General features: G+C 40.6%; 1 protein-coding gene across 1 annotated transcript in view; it reads right to left on the bottom strand.

Annotated features, from left to right (window-relative positions):
• The window catches only part of slit3 (slit homolog 3 (Drosophila)), a 214,489-nt gene that overhangs the window by 40,664 nt on the left and 152,775 nt on the right, over nucleotides 1-21,050 (bottom strand). The window contains exons 7-15 of the mRNA XM_029511904.1: nucleotides 19,262-19,333; nucleotides 15,535-15,698; nucleotides 14,380-14,524; nucleotides 11,468-11,539; nucleotides 10,462-10,533; nucleotides 9,176-9,247; nucleotides 6,079-6,222; nucleotides 5,670-5,833; nucleotides 2,213-2,363 (exon numbers count right to left, since the gene is read on the bottom strand). Coding sequence (XP_029367764.1) covers nucleotides 2,213-2,363; nucleotides 5,670-5,833; nucleotides 6,079-6,222; nucleotides 9,176-9,247; nucleotides 10,462-10,533; nucleotides 11,468-11,539; nucleotides 14,380-14,524; nucleotides 15,535-15,698; nucleotides 19,262-19,333 — 1,056 coding nt within the window. The remainder of the gene's footprint in view (nucleotides 1-2,212; nucleotides 2,364-5,669; nucleotides 5,834-6,078; nucleotides 6,223-9,175; nucleotides 9,248-10,461; nucleotides 10,534-11,467; nucleotides 11,540-14,379; nucleotides 14,525-15,534; nucleotides 15,699-19,261; nucleotides 19,334-21,050) is intronic.

The following is a 21,050-nucleotide window of genomic DNA, read 5'->3' as shown; positions in this document are numbered from 1 at the left end:
AAAGACAAGAGAAGAGGAATGAATCTTTTCTATGCGGTCATCAATACCCCCACTGCCCTAAGCAGGAGAAAACTGTTTGAGAGATAGGAAGCTCGACATCTGCTTTATTGAGGTAATTTGTACTAAGAGGGTGCTGCTAAAAGAATGCTCTTTGTGTGTGAGGAAGAGGTATAGCAAGTGAGATTGGGAAAAGAAAGAAGAAGTTCAGCTGGAGGGGATAGTTTTTAATGAGATACAGGGGAACTTGGATGGATCAAACTGGATAAAGACAAAATAAAAAAAGACATATTGCACAATTTGAAGTAGACTGGGGATTGCAGGAAGACCTTATTGCCTGCCTTAAGTGCAGGGTTGATTTGCCTACTTTGAATGCAAACATTTTTCATCTCTTTACATTGTGATCTAAGACTCTCAGTGTCAACTCAGAGTACACTGTAGTTTTTATTGAGTACAAATGATTCTCTTAAGACTGATTCTTTCATACTTACTGAACACTATCAAGGCTGATGTCAAGGATTTTTATGGCTAGTGGGAAGAGTCACAAAGAAAGACAGAAAGCAAGAGAAACGAGAAAAAGAGAGCAAAAAATATATAAGCCTTCAAGTCAGCCATAACCTCCCCTGATTTCCCCTGATAAGGCAGGTTACAGGGCATGATTGTCAGCTTCTGTGTGTGTGTGTGTGTGTGTGTGTGTGTGTACATATTTGTGTCCTTTATCATCCAAGTAGTTGGCTGTGTTTTCTTGGAAAAACCCAAGAGAAGCAGAGAGAGGGTGTCAAAAATGGCAGGAACTCTGATGTGCCCTCCAACCAACCATAGAGGACAAAATGTATATATTTGACATGAAGCACCACAAGCGTGGAGGGCAGAAGGAAAACGGGAAGATTCAAGTGTTCACAGAGATAAAGAACCAAAGAAAGAGAGCTAGATAGGTATTTGGGGCAAATGGTCTGTGGTATACTGACATTATTAGTTATTGGAAATGGCACCCATGGGCGAGTTCACCATAAACAACTAACACCCATAAGTGATACAAAAGCAGAAATACAGCATCTGCTGCCCTTGTCTCTTATTTTCCAGCTACTCTCCATTAGCACTACAGTGATAGTAAAGAAAGACACTCTCCATCCTTCACCAACGTTTTAAAGCGACTTGTGATTTAGCATTATTGTGCAAAACTTCGCTTCTGGCTGAATTCCCATTGCCTGTGTGGAATTAATAGCTTTTTGAATATTCAATCAAGGCCTGGGTGCTGAAAGTAAAACTGGGCTTACTAATTTTTAGCAATAACGTGTATTTCATGAGTCAACGTTTTGAATTTAAAAACACTTTTTTGGTCTCAGTTTCAGTGTGTAGTATAAATTTGGACCAGTTTAAAGTCTTTGGCCATCAACTTGAAATCACATTACACTCAGCTTAGATTTGACATTGTGCTTTCTTTTAGTCGCGCCAGTGAATTATGACTCTTTATGCAGAAGAAGACTGCGCAGCTGTTTTCTTAGGAAACATGTAACCAATGATGCTCGTTTGGTTTTGTCCAGCAGAAACTGAAAGATATATAGTTTGCTATCACATAATAACCAGGGAAAAGCAGCTGATCCTCTAGACACTGATAGTTGAAAAATATTTTTTCTGTTGATCGAGTCATTAGTTCATCAACTATTAAAACCCACAAGCATTTTCTAACTGATGTTAAAAGATTCTGAACACATACAGACTTTGTAGTTTTCCCCTTATCAGATTTGTTGCTCCCTTTCCATTTTTCAGCAGTAAAATGAATGATCCATTGGTCTATTCAGTATTCTAGTGTGAGACCCTTCTCCAGACATCATGATGGCTCCTTTGGGACTTGGAGGGAGATGGAAAAGACTGTTGAGAAGGATTTTGGTCTGGAGGCTAAAAATGAAGACTGACGTTCATAATACTGCATTGAGAGGCAATAAGACAGAGAAACAGACAGGCACTGCTGTGTGTGCGTCTGCGAGTTGCATACATGCATTTAGGTTTGTGTCAGTCTGCATGCTTGTGTTTTTTGTGTGTGCATGTGGCAGAGAAAGTGAAAGACCTCTTGACAGGCCTGTGGTATGTTTAAGGGTGTGTGGTGGTTTACAGTTTCACTTTAGAGCAGTCTAACAGATGGCTTTTAATCTGATATTTCATCGTGTCTTTTCATTGATGCTTGTGAGAAAAAAGGCAACATTCTCCGACTTACAGGTCTGTGGTGTGCTCAGGGATGTGGGGTGGTACACGCGTCAGTTTGAGATTGGAGCAGTCGACTACGGTGCCCTCACAGCGACATTTCTCTGGACACACCAGGTCCTGGAAACACTCGCCACTCAGACGGCTACGATAGTCCTCCTGACCTACAAAGGAGAGCAGGAGAGGAGAACCAAAAGAGAAATAAAGTGATATTAAAGAAGCAGAAAGGCAAAGACGGAAGAATGGAAGCCCAGTAAATTAGGTCACCAAGGGAGTAGGACACAGAGGACAAAAGGGAAAAAAAGGATAGAGGGGAAATAAAGAAACACAAGAGATTTATTAAGTTCTTAATGTTGGACTTTATATGTACTTTATTACGATGGACAACACATTAGTCAAATAAAGATCTAGCTAATAGTAAAAAAAAAGAAAAAAAAAAAAGAAAAATAAAATACATGCACATTGAGATGTAGACTTGTCAAAAGTCTTGATGCCACTTCCAGGATCTCCTTCAGCTAAGGCGTTTAATTTTTCGTTGGAGTCAAGCAGTGTAGAAAGTTCTCCTTTTCCTCTAATTTCAGCTGTCAAACACTGCTAAATATAACCAGTCATTTGCGAGACGAGAGTGATCTTAACTCACATCTACGGCTCCTGCAGCATTACATTGTTTAAGGTAGGCATGAGGCTGATGCAGGGAGGCCTAAATCTGTCTCGCTATCACTGTAAATCAAATTAACAAACCGAGATCCAGGTGGTTTTATGGAGCCATCTTGTAGATAAATGTGGTTTAACCCTGGATGTTTTTGTTTGAGATGGCGAGCCAGAGACCACTTCTGTTATTTAGATATAATGCGAGCAGATATTATTTATGACCGCAAGCGCCTGTGAAAGATACCTGGTTTACATCATGCGGCACTTGCACTCTTTGAATTTCTCACGGTTATTACTCATTCCTTTTCTCTCCCCTTCCAGCTGCCTGTTCTCCGTCAATTTAAACCTTTCTTGTTTTTCACCACCTTCCAATCAGGCTTATCTGACGTTGGCAACCAACTCCTTGTCTCTGTCTCTCTACTCTGTCCTGGCACAGTCCCTTAATGTCTTTTCTCTCCTTGTCATCATTAAACAGCTAAGACCACCTAGTGAGATTTTTCAGCAAGCAACCTTAATTTTAACTTTACAGATGATCACTGTTGGCAAATGATGTCTTATCTTTTATGGGATGTGGCTAGCCCCGTTCAGTAGCAGGATATTTTCAAATATCGTCTCTGGGCTGCCGCAAACCTCATTGGTTGGCACTTGGATAAATAGGATAGAGCAAGGAGAGATTGGAAGTGAAGAAAAGAGCGGAATGAGGGTTTCTTTTAAATGATCTTTTTTTTTCCTAGTAATGGTTTGAAAATTTTTGTTTTTCTAAATTTCTCCGTCTTCCTTTGTTGGAGCAGAAAAAGATGAAGGGGTCTGCACAGAAGGCAAAGAATCAGCCATGATAATAACTGAAGCACTGGAAAAATCAACAAAAGAGAGAGGAGTACCAAGCGTTTCTCTTTATGTGGTTTAAAACCCTGCAAAGAGGCTTTTCAAAGCAAACAACACTGGGAGAAAAGCATCTGCTGGAAAAAAAGAGATGTGTAGAGTTCAACTGTATGGCGACAATTGCGCGGTTGACATGAATGTTGATATTTTTGAGCCACTTCGAGCTGCCCTGTGGAGTTTTTGACCACTGGTAGTGGTATTTGGACAGCTACACAAAACAATACAATCTATTCCACCAATCCAAAGCAGTGCAAAGAAATAATTTATGGAGTCATCAAAAGGCAAGAAAATATGAGAAATATGACAAATATAATTTAAAATATTAAAAATGTTGGCTTTGCTAATGTTTTAAGAATAAAAGGATGCATTCAAAACATTTGCTTGACCTCAAGAATACACACAATGAGTTTTGATGGCAAACACTGACAGTTTTGTTTGATGACAGGAAAACTCCACAGGGCACCTTTACATCGCCCAAAAGTAGCGAACCAGATAAGTATCTCAACACTCATTATTAGTCATCTCATTAATTTCAACCACAGTTAGTCCCATGTATTAGAAACCCCACACATGTATGCAAACATACAGCCTCCAAGTTTTGCTCCGAGGCGTGTGATTGGCTGGGAGAGGCAGGTGGGCGTGTGCTCGGCGGTCCCTGGCGCTTGACGGAACCATGTGATGTCACAATAGGCGGGGCCACATGGTTAGATCAAGCACAAGAGACAGCTGCACGAACCAATCAGAATGCAGGTCCACACAGGAGGAAGGCGGGGCAACAGAGAGCTGCACCATTCAATCAGGGGTGAGGGTCCAAACAGGATAGGAGAGGCAACAGACAGCTGCAGATCCACACAGGAAGGGAGGCGGAGCCAGAGAACTTTCCACCAAGAGCGAAAAATGTCCATACAGGTCCATAGAGGAAGAGAAGATGCAGGGAGAGTAATGGGACTGCAGAGAGGAGGAGCTGAAGCAAAGAGCAGTGCCAGCACCAGCTTCAGGAGCATTTATAATCTGGATATCATGATTAGCTCCATGGGCAGAGCACTAACATCGGTGGTTTTTCATCCCAGAGACCTCCCATACTAAAAATATAGCACATGTGCTCATGATACCAGAAAGCACTTTGGATAAAAGCCTTCAACAACTAATAGTATTGGCTGTGGCATTAATGGCTTGGCCAGTTTAGGTTGAGGCAAACGATTTTTGGAAACAGGAAGGGTGGAAATGCCATGTTGCCAAAAAGAACCCCCCTTTTTATAGCACACTGATGCAACTTAGATTGTTTAAGTGGCTTTAAAAAAAAAAAAAAAAGTTTTTTCTTAAGCGCACATGCTCCTAATAAAACAGTTGTGATGGAAGATAACTTGGAAATGCTCTCCGAAACCTTTTTTCTATTTTAATAATTCTATCGCATTATCATCGACTATTGAAGCTAATACAGTTGACAGAGATCTCATAGTGTGCTGCTTTGTAAACCAACGATTCAAATCGCACAATTCAAAATGTTTGTTAAATGTCTGTAAAGGGATTTGAAAAATGTGTTTTCCAGTAAGCCATAAAAAAGGCATTATATTTAAGACGGGGAAAACAATACTAGGAGACACTGCAACGGAGATGTAAAGACTCTACAGCTGTAATTTCCCACAAGTGGGCGATCACAGTCTATGGCCAATCCCTGCTGAGTTAGTTACTGTGCTGCTTCAGTATGCTGAATGGGTTTGTGTTGTAATTAGTGAGACCCATGGCTCATATCAAAGGAAATAGCTGTAATGTAATATCACCACAGAGGCAAATAGAAAGGATATTCTATCAGGACATCTTGACTCTTTACCTTTGACCTGATTAGTAAGAAGAGTTTATGAACGTTCAGAGGATACATCGCCGGTGTCTTTGTTGTGTGTGTATTTGGCGCAGCCTGCGGTGAACTCGTGGCCTACCTGTGCACCTGAACTTCTTGCCTTTCACCTGGCTGATTCGTTTGTTCGCCAGCCGTCTGGGGTGGCTGCAGCGCGCTCCGCTCGTCTCAATGGGGTTGTCAAACAGATAGTCAGCCAGCCACTTCAGGTGGCAGTCGCACATGAAAGGGTTCTGGGCCAGATGACTGAGAGAGGGCAGAAGAGAGAGAGGGGAGTCGGGAATGAGAACATAAGAGCCGCAAAGCTGTTCAAGGTTGTCTCAGGTGTCGCGTTTTAGTAACACTTAGCCACCTTCTCCACCTCTTCTTGTTGCTGTTTGACAAAGCTTTCACAATTTTTTAAATTCAAAACTGCTGTAGGTCACTCGAATTTCATAAATTGTCTCCTTTGTGCTCATGCTCCCAGCCTTCTTCTCACAGCATGCACTTACAGAGTCTTGATTGAGCGCAGGGGGGTGAACAGTCCTTTGCTGATACTCTGCAGCTTGTTGTCGTACAGTGAAAGCAGGTTGAGGTTCTGCAGGTCTTGGAAGGTGTTGACTCTCAAACAGTTAATTTTGTTGGCATTCAGCAGTCTGCAAAATAAGGAAGAGCTGTTCAGTACATGCCATTTATCTTTCTTTTACTTACTTAGCGTTATTATCTCAGTTCCCTACACAAACAAAGGATAAACACATATGCAGAAAATGAGATAATTTATTTTCCGGGATGCATCTCTGCTGCAAAGCCATTACTTTTCTCCAGTGTCCTCTTCATCTCATTCTTTCCTAACATATCCTTTGCTATAGTCTCTCCTTCCCTCTCCACACACTCATAATTATATTTTTTCTGACCACGTCCCATAAATCTGAAAATTGCGGTTTTATACATTTTCACTTTCTCTTGTGGAGCAGAAGGGGAATATCTACTGTTGGGTGGTATAATATCTTGTTTTGATGGGTGAGACAGATGGTGAGGGGAAAAGAGAGGAGGAATAGAAGCAATGGGGGTGGGTGGAGTAAAGGACATAAATGGGATGGAGGAATGGAGTAATGGAGTGAGACAGAGAAAGGACAGGTGAAAATTTTATTTGGAGTTATACAGATATACATGAGAGCGAAAGAGTCAATCAAAGTGGAGGAGAGCTTGAGAGATGGGAAATGGGTGATTGAGGGATTAGGTCGATGACAGGACGGGCTTTCACCGCCACCCTTCCCTCCATCCCTCTGTTTTTTCATGCCCACACTTCTTTAGCTAATATCTCCACTGGCAGTTTTCTCACCGTACTTCTCCTTCCTCACTTCTTGTCCTTCTGATCCTCCACCTTTTTGCTCTTTTCTCATCGGATACTTAACTCTTTTTCCGTATATTCTTTCTCTCTTTGCTTCTTCGTCTCGCTCACGCACTTTTCTGTCATTCCTTTCCCTAGTTTCTTTGTCTCACAGGTGACTAACTCTGTACCGGGTACAACAGCTTAGTTTAATCACCTCAAGTCATCCTAACGAGCACCTATACTGGCAAAACCCAGTCACACACACACACACAGGCACTCACAAGCAGACACACAAACACACTGCTCTGCGACATATCCACACCTCATTAGGCAGCTCACAGGGAGAACTAATTACTTGAAACTGCACCAGTAAAACAAAGCGGCGCAGACAATATAAACAGCAGACCACTAGCTATACAAAGCAATAAACACATCTTTGTCATGGAAGGTTGACGTGCTGCTTGATTCCCCAGCGAAAGCTGATATGTAATTTATAATTCTCACATCGTATGGAAGAACAGCACTGTCTGGAAATCACTTGACAAATTGTTGCAGAGTGTAGGTTTTTCTTCAGTCAGTGGCAGAAAGTGGCATAAAGACACGTTTTCTCCTCCTGTGTGCAGAGCGGGCACCAACACCCGCAGGCAGTGTCTTTGTGGGAATGACCAATGATGTGGCAAGACATGAATATTAACTAGTCATTTGCCGCTTTATTTATGAATTGATTGACACAGTCACAAATGCATTGAAACAGTTTTGAAGCAGCCTATTATCACAAAACCAAGTGATAATGTTGAACATTCAATGTTTTACTGCCAAGCAGTTTATGACTGCAGCATTGTGATAGTGTTACTGAGGAAAAGTGCTTTTCCAAGAAGTCGCATGTCACGTCAGACATACGTGAACAAGGGAAAACTCATTTAAAACTTCTCTGATGTTCTCTTCCCTAATCTTTTCTGCATTTATAGTACATGTTTCTCTATATGTCTTCTTTATATCTTTTTTGTTTCATCTTCATCATTCATCAATTAATCTATGTATCCACCTCCCCTTTTCCTCCCTCTCTCTTTGACTATGCACCATGCATCCCAATGATCCACCTAAGCCCGTAAAAGGTGTTTGTGGGTTAGATTCACTCATCCTCATTCTCTTTGCTTCGCTTCACTTAACGACAGAAAAAGCCCAGAACATTCCCATCCTTCTGCAGTGGACTGCGGCATTTGTGAGGACCATATGCCCCATACAGTACCAATGTAACCATAATAGGAGCCAGGATTTTTTTTTTTTTTTTACTGCATGCTGAACCACTGCTGCAGCTTGAATCTTTGCCCACAAGGAATCATTCACAACTAATAGTTTTCCTCCTCGTAGACACTAAATACTAAAAGAACTATGGGAGATTACGGTTTTTATTACAGTGCACCAATTTGGTTCATGTTGATCATTTAAGAAGAGGCTCTCTGCAACAAACACACACCATAAAGGACAGATGGAGGGTTAATGCATGAAGAGGGGGTTCTACAGTGGCTGCTGCTGCATTACGGTGATTATTAACAAGATCTGGTCTTGTGGCTGTGGGTAAAATGTCTGATGCTCTCTTGCTCATGAAATTACCACCATATATTGAGGCAATAAGGATCCATAACACTGGCCCGAGCTGTGATTATGGTCCAGGGGTAATGTACTGCAGATATGACTTGCTGGTGCCAAATGACCAAATCATTTTAATTAGAAAAAATCCAGTCTTAACATAAAAGCAGTCACGTCGTTATGCTGCCTCCGTTAGAACTAATATAAATTGGTGCCAGATTAAGACACACTGGCAAATGATGTTGATTAACATCTGTGATGGCAGGACTAACTTGACTCAATTAATAAAAGTCACACTTAACTTTTAAGTGCGTTGTTCGATACAATATATATTTCACATATAATGGATTATTAAGATTGCAGATTTTTTTCACTTTAAACCTACAGACCTACTTTATGCTGTCAGATCAAATTAGTTCCACGGATGAAGCAAAAAAACAAATATGATCCTATTTTCAGTTAACCACCTAAGAGGTAGTCAGACTGTCCCCTAAAAGAAACTGAAGCTGTGCAGAATTGTGAACCAGACCGTTACAAATCCACAAGAGCAAAGCGTTTTCCTGCTTTCCTTTGTTTGGGTGTGTGTGTTTTGTTTTTTTTCCCCACTTACTGAATAATATAATTCATTGCTTTCTGAGGGGACCACACACATGCAGACAGGTACACAACACGCAGACATTACTTACAGTAACTGTAGGGAAACCAGTCCGTCAAACAATCCTTTGGGCAGCTCGGTGATCTTGTTGCCGTACAACACTCTGCACAGAAGAGTCAAAACAATGTCATTTGGGTCAAAGTGTTTCCAGGGCTTTGCTTACACTTTGGGAAAAAAGCCTGACAAAATACTTATATCTGATACACAGCCAGGAGCGGGAAGAAAAGAGGGAACCCGCTGTGAAATCTTGTGGCATTTTACCATATTAAAATGTAGGCTTTCCTTCATGAAAATAACTTTTATTGTTATTTTGGAGCAGAAATATAATCAAGATATTTGACCCATCTCAACATTTGCATGAAATCATAGTCGGCATCATTTTGTTTCATATCCATGGTAGGTGTTCTTCCAAGTACCTAGTTGTCTTGGCTCTATTAGATACCTCTTGTCTTGTTGCCAGCGTGTAACAACATTAGCTCTGATATGAAGCTGGTTTTCTACAATAGCCAATTATTCTGAAAAAGATTTGATTCCGACCTGCGATTCTAAAACGTTAAATGACCTTTTGTCCTTTTCCTTGCCAAACCCATTATGTTCATATAGAACATTTGCGTGTTTTATATAAATACGCTAATGTTCAGCCCACTAAAGGAAGACCATCAATATATCTGCATAGAGCGAAAAGGCCATCAAACTCACCCAGCTGTAAAAAAAATCTTACAGTGAGATGAACCAAAGGAGTGTTGCAAAGACAAAAAGTTGTCTCTTTGCAGTGTAGCATTTTTTATAAAACTTTTTAATGTAAAAAATAAAATAAATAAATAAATATGCACAGCGCATTCATTTCTGCAGAAAAGCTTTTCTTACTGAGCACACTGCTTTGGACCATTTATCTCATTTGATAGTCAAAAACTGAAATTATGTTGAGATGCACTCCCAATTGCAGCTGCAACCATTTAATTCACTTGAACAGTTTTATATTTTGCTACATCACGCCCTCTGCTGCAGGAGCCATGCCTCCCAGTGACATCTCTGTTCAACCAACAATCCTCTGAGCTTTTGTGTGTGTGTGTGTGTGTGTGTGTGTGTGTGTTCAATCTTAACACCCAGGAGAGTTCACCTTGTCTGCCCCTTCTTGTCTGACTGTCTGTCTCATTTTCATGCTTCCGATTGGTTCAAATTAAACTGTCCTTCATGTTCTTATCACGCTCGCTGACACGCGCCAGGTGATTACAGACACATACAATTACACACAACACAAACTGGCACGTGCACACACTTTGTGTGTTTGTTTGCCGGTAAATGTGTCATACTTACAGTGAGGTGAGGGACCGAAGGCCATTGAAGGCATCAGCGGCAATGTCAGAAATCTGGTTCTTACTCAAATCACTAGAGAGAGAGGAGATAAGTGCATTACTGTAATACACAGTCGTGGGGTTCATTCTGTTTGAATGTCCTAGAACTGTCTGACAAATGATCATGACAGAACACATCAGCAGGGGTCAAAGCAAGGGGAGAAAAGGGGCTGGATTTGTAAGTTAATGAGAGAGAGAGAGTGAGAGAGAGATTGATGGACAAGATGAAGGAGATAAGTGGAGCGACAGGAGTGAGAGAGAGAGAGAAAGAGCAAGAGGTAGCTGCATGTTAAGTGCAGTTCATGTCATTCACTTCCACTGCTGCAAGACATATTATTTAACACTTTGGTTGAGGTTAAAATTCCCTCTGTGTGTGTCTGTCTTTGTGTGCATGGATGGATAACCTTAAAACTGTGCATTAAGTCTGCGTGCGTTTTCATGCATTTGCATGCGAAGGACTTTTTCCACCAGCGAGCTTTGTGTGTTCTTGTGCATGTGTGCGAATGAGAGGGAGCTCTGTGGTGACTACTCCACTGTGCAACTCACAGTCTGTAAATTTTATAGACAGCAGAAGCTTTTACTGTGCTTCTGTTAATTAGTGGTAAATTCAACTGGTGACTGTTACTGAGATAGAGGTGTGTTTTTCAAAAATATACTTGAAAATGTGAAAATTGTGGTTCATTATTATTTATTGATCCAAATTTCATAACGTAACGTCTTGGTTGTATTTATATTTTTTACTTTAGTTTTAATTTAGAAAACAATCAAGAATTATTAATACTGCAGTGTAAATATTATTAAAGCCCTGGACAACAATGAGAGTCCCAATTATTAATTATTATTATTAATTACACAGTTCAATTGGGGCATCCCCGGTTAAAAGGCAGTTAAAACTGATGGAAATATCCAAAGTATATGTGTGCATATGTATGTGTTTAATGTTTGCAGTTCTATCCGGTGAGACTCACATCCTCTTGAGCTTCTTGTAGGCAGTAAAGGCTCCCGCTGGGACGCTTTTAATCAAGTTCTGCTCCAAACGACTGGTGAGAGAGAGAGAGAATGGGAGCAGGTTAGACAAAGGAGTTAGTTGATCTTTAATAAACCCTTTTAAACATTTATTGCAAAAAATTCCTAAATTTAAATATTTTCCCCGAAACATAAAACAAGAAAATTTGCAGCACATCATAGCAAATGTAATATGCTCCTTTTCATTCATTGAAATGCAATGCGGGTGGAGAAATCCCTGGTTCTGTTTTATCCCTGATCCTCAGCCAAACACAAGAGCACGAGGGCCAAAAGGTGGTTGCTCCAATCAACATCTACACAATATTTCTGCATGTTGTTTCGTGGTTTTCAGCAGGAACTGTTGAAGGTCCCTGAGTGTGAAGGGCTGACTTGGGTTTTACAGCTCAGCATATAATAAGTTTAACTGAGACTGGCTCTCTGAATCTAAGAGAACCAGAAAGGTTCTGGATCTGGCAACTGAACCCAGACTGGTGACCACAGTACCTGCTTTCTCAGTGAGGCTTTAACCAAAGTGCTCATGTATAGAAATGTTTCTTCAGTATCCCTGCTAACTAACCAGTTCAACCTCAAAAACATACAGGCTTTACTCCACTAATTTAACATGGAGTTTAGTTTATAACTATAAGGTGAGTACATGAATAATTATCATGAAATCACTATTTCCCTCCTTTAGATGGAGTCAGACTGTATTTATGAACGTCTTCTTTGTTTCCTCAACTTTTTCAGGCAAAAGGCCAAAGGGAATTTATTACATCTCTTTCTCTAGGAGACTGCAGACTCATTACACCATACTGGTAGTATTACTCCATTATCATGTGGGGAGCCATCAAAACTAGACCCACAGCCCACATTTGGGGAAATACAGTGTAGTTTAGTTTCTGCTATCCTCACGGTCAGAGAAACACACTCATCTGCGTAGCTCGCACATTCTTCATGTCCGTTTCTCCGTTTCTGGGATATGTAGGACAACGAATAGGATGAAAACAAAGTGAAGGTGGCAGATGAGGAGAAGGAAGGCGTAATGAAGACTGTGTGGCACACTCCCTGTAACCAGGGAAGCGGGAAAAGGAGGACGACAAGGGAGAAAACAGAGTGGAAAAGTGTGAACAACTTGGGCAGAGCGAAGGAAAAATCAGGGAAGAGTGAAGATGCGGTGAGGTCCCAAGGCCGGCCCCAGGGTCAGCTGTCAGAATGATAAATGGGAACTAATTCACCCTTCTTCTTCTCCTCCCACTTTCAGACAATACCAGTCCTCTTCTTGACCTCCACTCTCTTGCCCTCTTTTCCTTTCTTTTTTCCACATTTCTTGGAATCTAGCTATCTATTTAGCTATCTATATATAATATTTATCTAGATAATACATTAACCTTAATGCATTACATCCACGTTGAACTGCTACTCTGGAACAAGCTTTTTAAATGAAGCTGGTGGGTTTTTCTGGCTTTGAACACGACAGCCCTAACAGGTAGCTGTTTCTTGGCTCGTACTCCTCTCAAAATTTCTGCACCGCACACCGCTGGCGGCCGACAAGGCCTTATCTTGACTAAGAGGTCAAAATAAATCAAAGATGTACAGATATTGGCAAGACAATCTGCTCACACAACAAGTTACGCATTATATCAGCAACAGTAAAACAAGGTTGATACAAAGACACTTAGAGATTCAATATCAGAGGATACATGGAAGGGAAGACATTTTAAGAGGTGAGATAAAAAATCTATAGGGTGAAGAGGTGATTAAATGAGAGAAGAAACAGGAGACGGGTTTGACAGGTGAGAAAGGACACAGCAGACTGTGTAGAGTACACACACACACTCCTCTGAAAGCCAATTAAACACACACGTCCCTTTTAAGGAGTAATGAAAGGTGTAATGAAGGTAAATTCCTTGAGACAAACCTGTCTTGTTCAAATTCCTTGATGAATACATTTCAATACAGAAGACAGATTAACACAAACAACACACACACACACACACACACACACACACACATCTGCTGCTAATCCTTCCCACCAGCATGCAGAAAGATGACTTTGTCCCATTTGGAGGACTGACAATACATCATCCTATTATACCCTATTGTTTCTGGCTGCAGCAACAACATTTATTATAATGAATTCAATGCTAATCCTGTGCATGCATGCAAGCGCGTGTGTGCGTGTGTGTTTCTGTCGAAGACATTTCATCAGATATATTTGGTGCCTGTAGCTTGATCACCATGCATATATGTGTATCTGAACCTACCAATGTGTATGTGTTTGTGTGTTTGTGTGAAGGCTTAAGAATACATTCATGCCTCAGTACGTATTTTGTTTGTGTAAATAAAACTAGTGTGGCAGCATATTTGCATGTGCAAAGGTGTGTGTGTGTGTGTGTGAATCAATTACTTATGCTGAGGAGGTATAGTGATATTAGTGTGGCGTTACAGGGGAGAATCGCTCTTTTACTCACAGAGCAATCAAGCAGCTGTCCTCTGTACAAACAAACAGGGTACAGCGTTCAATAAAGATATCAAACATGTCCCACTGGAGTGTGAGTGTGCGTGTTAGTGTGTGTGTTTGTCAATGTGCAAAAGTTAGACAGAAAGAGAATTCAAAAGAAAGAGTTGGGCTGCAATTTAAAAGAGATTATCAGTGTGCCAGAGTCCGGGACAGAAGTCAGGTGCAGTCCTCTGGGTTCAGCTTCACAGTCAAATACGTTGTGCTGCATGCATTGGATGATGTAAACGCTCACAATGAATTGTTTTTGAATTTGTTTTGTTGTTGTTGTTTTTTTTTTTAAGTAACAGAAAAGATGATGAAAATGTGCATCGACAGAACAGAGAGAGGTTATCTGAATATGTGTCATGTTCTTACATCTCCACGATGCCCTCAGGGAGGTTGGCTGGTATTTCTGTCAGGCCTTTACGACGACAGTCCACTATGTTGTTATTACAGGTGCAGCTGGGTGGACACACAGCCACCTGAGGAACACAAGTCCTAGACTCCGTCTGGGCTGGACCTATGGATTTACATAAACAGTGTCAGAGTCACGAATCAATGATTTCACAATTCAATTTCAGTAATTCTGAAATTATTTTTTCCACATTAGTATTAGCAATGTCATTTCTGTCTCGACTACAGTAGGGAAGCTTTAACATAATTTTGTGACAGGAATTAAATTCTTTGTGAAAGTATCTGCAATATAAATTGAACATTAATACAAAATATCACATGGACACAATGTATTGCTCGACACTCAGAGGAAGGAAAGACAGGTGAGGGGAAATCACATGGCAGGAAGGAAGAAAGGATGTTAGTAGTGAAAGAGAAATATCTGGTGGGCAGAGAGGACGGGCAAAAGGCTAATAAAGAGGGAGCAGCCTGACAGTCTATTAGCACAGAGAGCTGAATCAGAGGCCTATAAACATTGCCTATAATATCTGCAGCTGATAACACCACTGCTCTTATACTGGCCTTTTAGCTGATTATGCGCTCTACACGGTGTAATACCTTCACTGTTATAAACTCAATGCTGAGCTGTCTGGAGTCGATAACAATACTGCTGGTATTAATGGCCATTAGCTTTATTACATTCTCAGTATTGTACACCTCATTGTCAGCTGTCAACAGGACTGAATTCAACTGTAAACACCTACTCGACTCTCCCTCAAGTATGTATTGTTTATAAGAGTGTAGCTGAGTAGTTGAAGGACAATTTTTGTCTGATGTTTAAAGTGGGAACATTTTAACAGGCTAGATTTCAGTCTCATGCTGGCTCGTGAGTCATTCTGATCAATAATAAGAAAAAGTGTTTTTATGGTTGATTTTTTCTTAAAAAAAAAAAAAAAAACAAAACCCAACAAAACAACAACAAAAAAGACTTTTTCCAATAACCACCTTACTATCCTGACTGATTATTTTAATGCAGCTCATCACAGAATGATCCAAATGTTCTCCAGGGTGACCTTAAACCGAGCTGAAGTGGTATAATATTTAAACAGAATCTTTAGTGCGTCAATGTTAACTTACCATTGCAGACAAAATCCTTCTTCTGCACGTCTGGGACATTGAGGCCCCTCATATGGGCGGGGGCCATGCACTGAGTGAAGGGAGCCAAGCCCCGTCTGGCTCTGAGCCAATCAGAGAGCCAGGACAGATGACAGTCGCAGTGGAGGTTGTTTGAGTGCAGACGGCTGAGAGAGCAAGTGAAAGCGATTGATTAATGATAACCCTTAGTTTCAAGGAATAATGTGTAATTAAATACAATGCGTGCACACAAAAAAACGAAGTGAGTGCACCAGCTCAGATAGAGAAAATTTATCTGACTTGAAACAGTCTCTATTTTCCACACAGCTTAGGTCCTTGGCTGGAATCATGAGGCCATTGCTTGGGTGAAACACAAAAACAGGCACTCGCACACAAACACACAAAGTAATATCCTCAGTTCTCATTTTCCCCCCAAGGTCTGTGACAATATGACTCCCTCTTGAGAGAGGACACATACAGCTAAATCACAATCTATGTAGAGAAACAGAAACAGACGTGGGAAAAGGGAGAGGCAGACAGAGGAGACGGAAAGACAGATTCAGACATGAAGGCCAGAAACACTAAATGAAGCAAATAATGAAATTAAAAAGCATAATGTTTAATCGATTTGGATGGATTGCTGTTATCTTAATTTGATTTTATAAGGGCTGGCTAAAGGAGACACGACATATTATGATTACAAGGAGTGTATTCTTGGCCTATTCCCAGAAAGCAGTATTTTAAAGGATCAGTACACCAAAGACAGTTTCTTACATGCCTCCGCTGGCACGTGCATCTACTCACACTTACAGTACAGTTAGTTTTCCAGTAATGCCTACAAATATCCATATCCTTCTTTCATATTTTCTCTTTTCTTCACTTTAGAACTACAGGGATGAATGAAATTTTGTTTATGGCAATTATCCAGAGCCAACATCCCCGTTGCTTGAGGGAATCGACACATCATGAAAAAGACAACAGCTTCTCTCAGGACTATTTTTTAAGTAGAAAGTGGTGCAAATCCCAAATCTCGACAGCACAGTCTGTCAATAATTATGAGTAACTGGGACATAGTTTCTGGAAAGAGATACCACTTTCAATCTCGAGAGTGAGAAAAACTTTATTCACCCTCAGAGTAATGAGGTAGAGGCAGAAACATCTGAGAACCTGGAGCAATAAGTGCAAATTTAAATGCAAAGCCACATACCAACATATTCAAGTAAGACAATATGTTCATTTGTAAACTAACCTTTTAATGAATTTAGCAACTTAATACAGAAAATTTGCCCATATGAATTTATTTTTAATAAAATTACTCTTCTAGTAAAGAAAACATCACTGAATGACATCTTGACTATATTAAATCATAAATATATAACTTCCACATTGCTAGATTTTAATTAAAATGGCACTGCTCAGCATTGGAAGCATCAGGTGATTTTCTGCAGAGCTGAGACTCTCTACAGGCTGGATCTGACACCTTAAGAGAGAGAGAGAGAGAGAGCAAGATGAAGAGGAGGAAGAAGGAGGGTGGATGAACGGCAGAATGTCTTGTCAGCGTATTATATGCCAGCCGGGATATCTAGCCTTTCAGAAGACAGGCCTCCCTTTGTAATAAAGCAGAGGACAAATCCTGTTATGGAACAGAGATGGGCTCATTGATGCTAGCAGCGGGGGCAGTGGGTTTTAATACTGCTCTCCCTTTATAAATCCAGTTTATAGTCAAACCCCCGCCTGGAGATAGCCACGTCCCAGCCCACCCCCGGCTCAGCCTTAATTACTGACAAGTAGGATTAAAACACAGGGGAGAATGGGAGCAGGCAGGGGGTACGGCGACAGCGCTGTATGTGTGTGTGTGTGTGTTGGGTGTGTAGCTGTAAGTTAGTGATAGCAGTTCTTATTCTTATTGGGTGTGAGTGCGTAAGGGTATTGTCATTGTTGTCTCCATGAAGTCTTTCTGTGGGTTCTGATACTGGGCACATATTTAGGATAGTGAATTACACAAACACACAAGCAGTGGGAGTCTTACTCTCTTCATTGGCTCAAGTTTCTGAGGAAGAGGCTCCATGAGGTGATATCATTACTGCTAATATAATAGAAGGAGACTGCAGAAAAAAGAGGAAAAAGGAAGACAATATGGACGGACAAATGGATATATGACAGAGAGTGAGTGAGAGGAATAGATTAAAGGTAATATGTTTTATCTCAGCCACAGGAAAAGGGAAAAAAAAAAAAAAATAAATCACAATTCAAGGTGACAGGGGAGGTAAAGTAACATTTTTACACACACACACGCACAGACAGACACCTCCACACACTTCTTAAGGTCCCTGCTAATCAAATCAGGGACATCTCTAAACATTTGATTGAATGAGTCGTTTTTATAAAAGCAGCAAATTCAATATCAGGTTCCAAAGGCAGCAAAAACGAACAGAACCAAATTTAATACAGCGGAGGCAGCAAGAAGGAGCAGGATGAAAAGACAGCTAAGGAGGAGGAAAAGGATGGACGTAGAGGTGAACACAGGACATGGAGGAGAAGAAAAAAAAGGAGGAGGAAGAGGGGCAAGAGGAAACATGAAGGAATAGATGACAAGTGGAGCAAAGACAGAGGAAGTAAAAGCATAAACTGGACTCCAGGACAAAAGCAAGATGAAGTGAGTGAAGCCATTTTGGCCAGTAATGAGGGTTGGGAAGAGTCGGGGTTGGCAAAAGAAGGATCATTTCATGCAAAAAAGATGCAGAAAACAAGCCAGAAAAATGAAGGATGCACCGTGAACTGGGAAGCAATGAGGACGAGACCAAAAAAAAGAAAGAGGAAGAAGGAGGAAATCAGAGGAGACAGTCACTCAGTGTTGACAAAAAACAGAAGAAGATGAGGACTTCTTATTAAAAGACATTGGATATTAGCAACTCAGTCTCCTGGCAACTATGTCGTTGTGCCACTGCCTGAAATCCAATTTCAAAAGGCTAATTTTGAGCCGTATTGCCACTAGAGTTGCAGAAATATGCAGGAAATATCCAAAAGCTGCCATGTGATTGGCTGCTGGAGGACACTGTCAATCAAAGGTTGAACAGAAGACACGGTCATAAAAGACAAATGGACTCCTGTTATCCTGCCCGAATTCAGTTGTGTTGTGTATTTGGAAATCCTAAGCAGGCTTGTACATCTTAAAAGCGGTGATTTGGAGAGGAAATCCCATTCTATGCATCATGATTTGGCAAAATTCAGGAACACAAATAATGGTCTGCCCAAAAGATTATGGGTAGACTCCAGTGAGATGTAATCCTGCTTACATGGGTAACATCAGTGCAGAAGGTTTCTTCTAATGAATCATGTTTGCGTGTTTTGGCGGGATGGGCACATGTCACTGTGTCCACCTCCATGTGTGTGTGTGTGTGTGTGTCTGTGCATGGTTGTGCGAAATGGCAACATGATTATTCACAGTCATGAAACAATGAAGAGCTGGTCTCTTATTATACCATGATGATTAGATGATCACACAGACTCTGCTGCCATGTTCTGTGTGCGTCTCTGTGTGTTTGTGGCATTTCAGTATGAGAAGTATGTACTCAGTATGTACATTGTGTGTCTGTACTTTGTCACTTTGCATAAAAATCGGCATTAATTCATCCACGTGCATGCGTGTAACCACAAAGTGCATGTGCATGCACATCTATGGAACAGAATATTCTCTTCAAGCTTGCGAGTGCTTGTGTGTTATACTCACAGTGTCCGCAGCTTGGGCATGTGGTTGAAGCTGGACAGGGGGATGAGGGTGATGTTGTTGTTGTTGAGAGTGCTGGACAGAGAAACAGAGCAGGCAGAAGGATGGAGGGAAGAAAAAAAAACAAAACAGATTGTTATAATAATCCTGCTGCCACTTACTGCTCTTTTGGTTTAAACTCTCAAATGATATTGAAAACTATCCAAAAGGCAATTTCAAGTTCTTGCCAAAATAAAATACGTATATAAGAAAATACCTAAAACCGTGAATTTTGGTTTTATAATCTAAAATAAAGCAGAACACTGTAATAAAAAGGACCTTTGTCTATGGCTTTGGCCCCAAACATGCAGGTCAGGACAAAATTCAAGAATGAAATGAAACAATCAAAATGTGCAGATCATGCTGTGTTTTGTTCTTCAGACCGTTTTATTTTTTTGCCATCATTGGAAATGTCTTGGAAAACACGGGGGATGCTCCTGTGGATGTAATAATAAACTGTGTTGACTAATTTAAATGAATTAAAAGAAGGCCTTACAGCCTAAATGGATTGAAGATGTAGTGGAGAGTAAACTGGCACGTTTGATGACCACAGGAAACAAGTGCTTCTTTGTCTGAATCTTGATAATGTAAAGCCACAACAACAAATTTGTAACTCCTGCTTACATAAACCAAATTGACTTGAATTGAAACGATATAACTATTGTGTATCATCGAAGGTGAAAAAAACTGCATTTGCAAAGTCTGACCTGACGCCCAGGGTGCTCCAGACGTGTCACCTTTTTATTTATTAATACGAGCATACATATGAACACACACACGTGCACACACTGCTGTGTGTTTCTTCCATTTCTAATTCATAAACAGGTCACCGCTGTCTCAGACTATTAGTGCTCTCATAAACTATACTCTGTTTCATATGTAGTATCGACCTGAAGGGGAATGAAAAACAAGGTTGACTGTCATTATAAGCACACAGACGCTAACAAACACACACACACACACACACACGCACGCACACACACACACGGTCTTGAGGAAACACAACGCCTATTGATTCTCTGTGGTTTTCATGCACTGAAATGGAGATAGAAATGAGAGCAGAGAAAAAGCAAATGCAGAAAAGACGGCAATTCCATCAAAGTAATCCACGGGGGGATCAGACTGCGATGACAGACGAGTACAAACGGGTAAAGCTGCATATACAAAACAAAATACATCCTAACACAAGCAGGTCCCCCACGACTTGAGCAGCACACACATAAAATTAGAGTCAAGCAAAACACAAGAGTGGACAGAGACGCACAGCTCATGTTACATGTTCACAGTGAATGTCTGAAAATACAGAAAAAGGATGAAGACTAGAGCTGAAGCTTTTTGGTCTTCAGTGATTTCATCTCAAAAACCTGGATGTTTACAGAAGAGGTGTCGTTTTGTTTAAAGTGTATCAGACAGCGATGCCCAAAATCTACAGCCAAAAAGTAAAAGTTCTCAAGTATGAAACCAAAACCAGAAAAATGCTTGTAGCGTTAGAAAGTGAGGTGAAATTTTAGATATAGTACAAATAAGCTGAAGTTTATTTGCCAGATATACCGAGAATAAAATGAAAGAAAATAAAAGGATGGCAATTAATTTTTTACAATCTGTTTTAACCCAAATCTTTGGGCAACTGTTTTTAATCAAAATAAACTGAAACATGTCCTGCTTGATTTCAGGATAAATGCAATTTATAGCAGAAATAATAAACCCTCATTACTACTCAACTTGTGAGACTGTTCAAATGACTTAAAGATGA

This window comes from Echeneis naucrates, chromosome 10 (assembly GCF_900963305.1).
Source record: "Echeneis naucrates chromosome 10, fEcheNa1.1, whole genome shotgun sequence".
Classification (NCBI taxonomy): Eukaryota; Metazoa; Chordata; class Actinopteri; order Carangiformes; family Echeneidae; genus Echeneis; species Echeneis naucrates.
The sequence above is the reverse complement of the archived record's forward strand: the minus strand, read 5'-3'. Positions and strand labels throughout refer to the sequence as shown.